Source organism: Berghia stephanieae, unplaced genomic scaffold (genome assembly GCF_034508935.2).
Source record: "Berghia stephanieae isolate SIO BIC M18660-M18661 unplaced genomic scaffold, UCSD_Bste_1.3 scaffold2511, whole genome shotgun sequence".
Taxonomy (NCBI): Eukaryota; Metazoa; Mollusca; class Gastropoda; order Nudibranchia; family Aeolidiidae; genus Berghia; species Berghia stephanieae.
The window spans coordinates 1513-9600 of NW_027623636.1; the positions used below are offsets into that span (position 1 = coordinate 1513).

The 8088-nt window shown below is 37.3% G+C and overlaps 1 protein-coding gene across 1 annotated transcript; it reads left to right on the forward strand.

Moving 5' to 3' along the window:
* Window positions 1–1285: 1285 nt before the first annotated feature.
* On the forward strand, window positions 1286–7040 carry LOC144961458 (potassium channel subfamily T member 2-like; the record flags this gene model as incomplete). Its single annotated transcript, XM_078894642.1, has 4 exons — window positions 1286–1360; window positions 3637–3723; window positions 5308–5411; window positions 6854–7040. Coding segments are annotated over 4 exons (453 nt in total), but the record flags the coding sequence as incomplete, so codon positions are not given.
* Window positions 7041–8088: the final 1048 nt, after the last annotated feature.

An 8088-nucleotide genomic window follows, 5' to 3' on the forward strand; every position in this document is an offset into this window, starting at 1 on the left:
GCGTGACCTTCATTTTGGTGTATCTCAAGGATCCGTTTTAGGTCCAGTCCTTTTTGTACTTTACACTTCCCCTGTTGTGAGAATCTTAGAGCAACATTCTCTCGCTTACCATATGTACGCCGACGATACCCAGATATATAGCATGTGTTTGCAATCCGATATAGTTTCAAAGATAACTGTTTACGAACAATGCATCAACCATGTGATGAGATGGATGTCTGCAAATAGATTAAAATTAAATGGCGACAAGACTGAAGCCTTATTCATTGCTAGTTCAAATAATAAGACAGATCCATTTACACTGGCACTGACAATCAACGATAATGATAAAATACAACTCACAACATCAGCAAAAAATCTCGGCATCACCCTGGAGAGTGATCTGTCTATGAACAAACATATTAACAATGTGAGAACAAGTGCTATCTGCATTCTAAGAAATATCAGAACAATCAGACCATTTATTAATAGGGAAACTTGCAACAAATTGGTAACATCTTTGATATTCCCGAAAATGGACTACTGCAATGCACTGTTTGTTGGTCTAACAAAGGACAAAATAAACAAACTCCAGAAAATACAGAACATGGCAGCCCGCGTTGTACTACAGAAAGACAGAAAAACTGCAGCTCCCGAATACTACAGCAGCTGCATTGGCTGCCAGTGGACCAGCGGATTAAATATAAATCTTCAACTATCGTTTTCAAATGCCTGGAGGGCTCGTCACCAGCATATCTCTCAAACCTCGTTGAACGGTATAACCCACAGCGATCGCTTCGATCAACGAACGACCTCAAATTGAAAACACCCCGCTGTCGAGTGAAGGCTGGTGAACGCGCCTTTCAGCATTCTGGTCCAAGGTTGTGGAATTTACTACCACTAGAGATACGTTCTTCGTCTTCACTAGAGGAATTCAAGCGTCGATTGAAGACATTCTTATTCCGACAGGCTTTCTTTTGATTATGTGTATAATTAGCGTTGTTCGTGTACTGTGTTAGGGCTTCATTATTAAGTTAATCTTTGTTATGCGCCCAGAGCCCTCCTGATGAAGAGATGTTTGGCGCACTATAAATCTATACCATTATTATTATTATTATTAGTAGCAGCAGCAGCAGCAGCAGCAGCAGCAGCAGCAGCAACAGCAGCAGTAGTAGTAGTAGTAGTTGTGATAGTAGGGGTGGTAGTAGTATTAGCAGTCACTTTAAAGAGCGTACAGTTATTACAATATTAACATTAATGTGCATACACAAACTTTAATCATATTTCTATTCTCTCATTTCCCCAGGGTAACGGAGTCCATATCGTTACCAGCAAGTTCTTTGTCTTGGAGGTCGTTTGTTCTGTCCCCCTATTGGCCACAGTAAGCACCAATTACCTACGTGGATGTGTACTACTCTTCCTCTATTTCTATTTATTATTATTGGAGATAAAGAAAATAATGTTGCTCTACTTGAGAAGGTCCTGGGTTCGAGCCTCGCTCGGCGCATAGTTGAGTCCTTGGAAAAGGCTCTTTACTCACATTCTCTCACCATACTTAGGTGTACAATGAGTCTTCTTCTAGGTTCCATGCCTGGTCCAGGCTTCGGATACTGCATGAATTATCTCTCTCCATTCCTCCCTGTCTCTTGCCTTTTCAAACAGCTCTTGGATTGTTAGGCTGGTGAAGCCCTTCAGTTGGTCTATGAGTGTTTTTCTTTGTCTCCCCCGGGCGCGTTTACCAGGTATTTTTACAATGAGTATCTGGCCGTTAACAGTGTTGTCTTTGTCGGAAAAAAATTGTAATGTCGCCTAGCAGGCGCCATGTCTAGTTCTACATGTTACATATTGCTGTTGGTCAGGGACCCTTTGTAAAGCACTTTGAGCACGTTGAGTGGATATTGCGCTCTATAAAAGCACAAGTTTTAAAAGGTTATTATCGTGACCTCTGACGTAATAATTTATTTGTGCCACAAGGAAGTTCTTGATGTTAAAGAATTTTGATAACTAAAGAATTGACCTAATTGAACAATGATTCAGATCCTGAAATTTTGAAAATTAAAGATTTCATTGAGGAGAATAAATGAAGTATCTGAATAAGAGTAAAATGTCCAAAACTTTTCCCAGAATGCTTTAGGTACTTTTAGATATGCAAGGACTGAGAATTATTATTGTTATTATTATTATTATTATTATTATTATTTTTATTATTATTATTATTATTATTATTATTATTATTATTATTATTATTATTATTATTGTTGTTGTTGTTGTTGTTGTTGTTGTTGTTGTTGTTGTTGTTGTTGTTGTTGTTGTTGTTGTTTAATATAGCGCCAGTATTCACAAATAGTGCTCAGAGGCGCTTTACAATAGTTTTTGGTATTGCCCAAGAGCACTCATTGGCCTACATAATCACCGCAACAGTTATACTTACATTATGTTGTTCAAATTTCTCATTGAATAGCGGTCAGTAGAATGAAAGAGATTGGTTTTTCAATGTCGTTTGAAGACTGACAGACTTTCACATTGTCGGGTTTTTGTTTGGTGGTGAAGAATTACATATGGTTGGAGCTATAAATAGCAATGTGAAATTGAATGTAAGCTTCAATTTAATTACGAAAACAGATAAAATGGACTTTACCCCTTTATGAACAAAAGAGGATGAATGAAACACAATTATCTCATTCGTCTGTAGTGTTTCATTCATCCTGTTTTGTTGATAAAGGGGTAACCCGAAACATCCATTTTGTCTGTTTTCGTAAATTAAATTGAAGCTTAATTCAAATTCATATTGTTATTTATTTCTTCGAGCTTTGAGCAGCAACATTTACATTATGGTTGGAGCTGAAATTGCAAAACCACGCTCAGCAAACTTTGTTCATGGGATGATTTCTCCATTAGCAAAGAGCTGGCGGATTGCAAAGATTGAGATGGTTTATATTCCCTGACAAGCCATTCAAGGTATTCAGGTGATGTATGGTGAAAGCAATTAAAAACGTGAGCAATATCCATTTAATGTGTTCAAAGCGCATTACAAGGGGCCCCTGACCAACAACAACATGTAACACATAGAACGAGACATGACGCCTGTGAGGCGATATTACAATTTTTTTCAGACAGAGACAACGCTGTTTAACGGCCAGGTACTCATTTTACACCTGAGTATGGTGAGAGTATGTGAGTAAAGAGCCTTTTCCCAGGACTCAACTATGCACTGAGCTAGGCTCAAACCCAGGACCTTTCGATCCGAAAGCAAGTGTCATACCACTAGACCACATATCAGCACAATTAGATGCAAGATATACAACACGTACCGCTCAACAACCATTTAAGCAAAATTACAAAAGACACATCCCCTTCCTGCCCCCTATGTCAACACCCCAATGAAACAGTAACACACCACTTGCTTGAATGTCAACCTCTTGAAGACCTGAGATGCACATTCCTCCCACCAAATCCAAGCATCAGTAACACACTTTATAGTCACCTGGAACAACTACAAAAGACATCTAACTTCTACGTCATGGCACAAGACCGAAGGGCTAAAGCTCAGGTGGTCGCTGGTTCGGATAAGTAAGTAAGTAAGTAAGATGCAAGATATAATTAATTTCCACATTGATAACAATATTTGATATTCTTACATATTGCATCCGATTTCAGGTATGCTGGCCTCCCCTTCTACAACATGTGTTTGTTCCACAGTTCCTAAATTGTTGGTTGGCACTTCTTTCACTCAAGAGAGTCCTGGTAATAATTTAGCTTAATTTTTTATGTTTTTTATAAAGAAAGTTTTAAAAATTATTATTTTATTTTTATTAATTTGTTCTCTTTGCTAGATAAACATTGAGTTTGGAAAGTATATCGCTTTTGGAATGTCAGTTATTTAATTAGCTGTTGAAAGGATAAGTATTTTACTTGATTGTTAATGAGGGCTGTCAATGTAGATCTTTTCTCATTTTGATCTGTCTGTATGGAACACCATTCCACAAAGCGTCCGAGAATCCGAATCATTGTCTGCTTTCAAGAAATCCTTGAAAACATTTCTTTTTTGATGTCATGTACTTTAAATATTGTTTTGTGATGATGTAATTTAAAGCACCAAGAGCTTTGAGGATACTGTGCGCTCTATAAGCATCTATTATTATTATTATTATTATTATTATTATTATTATTATTATTATTATTATTATTATTATTATTATTATTATTATTATTATTATTATTATTATTATTGTTATTAATTATTATTATTATTATTTTAGAGGATTATGGGGGTTAGAATTTGCTCATTCTTGCTGTCTTACCTTTCCTCTAATGTGTTTTGTCCCTTCTATATGACTTACCGACTTTGTTATTGATTGAGGCCATTTTGTTTTACCTTCACAGGGGCTTGGGAGTTTTTTTTCAAGACTTTCTGTATCTACAAACTTATATTTTGCTGCAACTAATTTTTAATTTTTAGAGTGGCCCGTGCCGTAGACTAGAAAATTGCTGACAGGGAATTTTATTTATTTAACTCAATATCCCAGCATTTTAAAATTTTTTAAAGACTAATCTGAAAATGAAAATTATTATTTGTGTTATATTTTCTTCAAAATTTGCCTGGACTGGTCGATAGAAATTAAATAATGATTTGTACTTATTGAAGCAATAGTCAGAATATCTGTCTAAACTGCTACACTGACTTTTGATTGTGACCATGGGAGTGTGGTATCTGAAGGAATATAATTATCACAGAGTACCCTGGGAATTATTTGAAAAAATGAAAGAAAATAAAAATTATTCATCCCCAAGGGGAAATTTGTCTTTAGGGTCTACACACTTTATAGTCACCTGGAACAATTACAAAAAACATCTAACTTCTACGTCATGGCACAAGACTGAAGGGCTAGAGCTCAGGTGGTCGCTGGTTCGGATAAGTAAGTAAGTAAGTCTTTAGACTGGAATATTCCAGACGTCAGCCACAGTGCAGTGCTGCAAAGTGAGCTGGGGAGAGATGACTTGCTCAAGGCCATAAAGGAGGTGGTTAGTCGGACTCTGTACCTTTTGGGTAACGAAGCAAAGACCATACCGCTGAGCCACGATGCCCTCTTGTCCACACAAATAAACTCACAAATGTTGTGTTTTTCTTCAATGTTGCAGTTGCAACAGTATGGATTGGATCTGATCATTAAGTAAACCTAATTTAGTTTATAGATGGAAGAAAATCTGATTGTATGCTAACAGTTTATTTACAAGGGTTTCGTATAAATGTTATAAATAAACAAAAACATTTTTTTTCTGCAATGTTCATTTGATAATTCTAGATTTTATTTATTATTTACCTACCAGAATGACTTCCACATAGCACGTCAAAGGTTTCAAACGATGTCAGTCACCTTGTCACAACAGACGTGGTTTCTCATTGCTACACTTGGCTGCCTAATATTTACCACGTACGTGTTTTTTTCTATAATTTTATGTAATAAATAATAAAATAATTGAGATTTTATACAGCGCAATATCCACTAAACGTGCTCAAAGCGCTTTACAACGGGACATAACGCCTCTCAGGCGATATTACAATTTTTCGGACAAAGACAACGCTGTTAATGGCCAGGTACTCATTTTACACCCGAGGTCGGTGAGAGAATGTGAGTAAAGAGCCTTTTCCAAGGACTCAACTATGCGCCGAGCGCGAGGCTCGAACCCATGACCTTCCGATCCGAAAGCGAGTGTCATACCACTAGACCACATAGCTGCACTAATGAATATGAAAATGGCTGTGCAGTCTCTATGGATGCATGCCGTGGATGTGTGCGTCACTTCGAATTTGCCAGTCTGTTTCTATTATCCAGTTAGTAATCTGCCTCCATAAATCTCTGTCTAGTGCAAGTATTCTTAGCTTTTGAATGTCATCATGTGTGTTAAGGTGCTGAGGCAGTTGGATGTTTCCTTGTGTTGTTGAAACCAGTTCTTTGGTTGTTTATGTAATGAATAAATGGAAATAAACCAATATGATCAGTGAAATAAAAAAAAAACAATTTGGAGATGATATCATTTTTCCCTTTGTTGCATTAACAAATTCTCAAATGTCCAAAGAATTGCTTTGTTTAATTATTACATGTTAAAAAATGAAAACAGACGAATATTCTCAATGGTATTTTCTCCAGATATTCAATTATGTAGCCTAAACTCATGGTGAATCGGAAACTAATGTGGGAAATCGTTATACCTTCAAAGAACTTTTAACTCATTCAAACTTGCACCAAATCATCTGACTACTATGTACTGTTACATTTTTTGTTTTAAATATATAATGATGCCTGGATGAGACTTTTAGGTGATCTCAAACTAAGTACACTGATAGGGTGCTCTTGGAATCTTTATCTGTTCACTGTTTGAACCATTCCCCTTTGTTTACTTTATCTCTTGTGCTATCAATAGGATTCAATAGCCTGATGTCATGTCCGCCCAGAGCAACGTCAGCTTGGTTCTAAACCAAAAAAATCGGTACTTTTGTTCTTCATGCTGGCTAGAACTTTTCACATGTCATGTGATCAGAATGTATAAAAGTCAAAACATGATCAGATTTATAATGTTTTTCTCCTCGGGATACACTTTTATGCTCGCAGGAGACGTATTTCACAAGGGCGTCCACCATTGTTCCGATAGTTTAGAACCAGTAACTAGGTTACTATGCGTCATTACGAGGGAAATGACGTCACGACTGTTGAACACTATTTAAATCCTTGGAAAAGGCTCATTACTCACATTCACTCATGGCTCTAAGGTGTAATATCAGTCAGTACCTGGCCGGTTACATCTTTCACTCTATTAATAATAATAATGACTGTTGAACCCGATTGTAAATAATGTATAATGCCATTTATTCCAGGATCTGTGGCATCCAACATATCCAGAGAGGGAGCCATGAGAAACACCTGAATATGTTTGAAGCCGTTTATTTTGTCATCGTGACCTTGTCAACTGTGGGTTACGGTGACATCTCCCCCGACATCTGGCTGGGTCAACTGTTCATGCTTCTCATGATTTGTATTGCCTTTGCTTTCATTCCTAGGCGGGTGAGTCTTCTTGGAATAATGGGTAATCATTTCACTGGGTGGAGTTCCTGACCTCCCATAGTGGGGCAGGGAGGTACTTACTGTATCTTCCATCCCCCTACTGGGTGGGTTCCTGACCTCCCATAGTGGGCAGGGAGGTACTTACTGTATCTTCTATTCTCCTACTGGGTGGGGTTCCTGACCACCCATAGTGGGCAGGGAGTCAGGGAGGTACATAATGTCTTCTATCCCTCCTGGGTGGGGTTTCTGACCTCCCATAATTGGCAGGGAGGTACATACTGTGTCTTCTATCCCCCTATATCTGTTTTCCAACATGCTTTCTGTCTTTGTCTTGGAATGAGATTACTTGGTTTTGTCCAGGCCCTTGCCGGACAACCTAGCTGGGAGAGAAACAGTCAAATGTTTAGTTAGAGTTTTGGGAGATGCTTTTTTCCCCTTGTAAATCATCTCTCTGTTATGCACTGTATTGTGTTGTTTACATATTATATATGATTTGTAAACATTTGAGTGTATCTCTCTAAGTGGGACCTGTGCTTTGTCTGGATGAGACTTTTAGGTGATCTCATACTAAGTACTTTGATAATGTGCTCTTGGAGTCTACATCTATTTCCTACTTGAAAAAATTCCCCTTTGTCTTATCTTTTCTTGAGTGCTTTAATTGTAATTCTAGAATTTACTATCTCATTTTCTTCCTTTTCACTGGCGCTGAGATGACCTTAATGTGTTGCAAGCGGTAAAACCCTTAAAAACATAAACAAGTAGTCATTTAAAGGAATCGATATTAATGACTTAAATAGATTTCATTTCCCTTACAATATTGATGACAGAACATAGGAATAAATTGTTCTGTCGATATTGAATAGAATTTGTACTGATGATAAATCTTTATAAGCCTAACTTGGAAACTTTCACATGTTATCCTCAAAAAATATAGATAGTATGCGCTTGGCTTAGAAACTCAAAACATTGCCATCCGTAAGTATAACGGACCAGCACACAAAACTTTGTGTAACCTTGGATGTTTATAGTCTGGTTAATACCGTTTAGA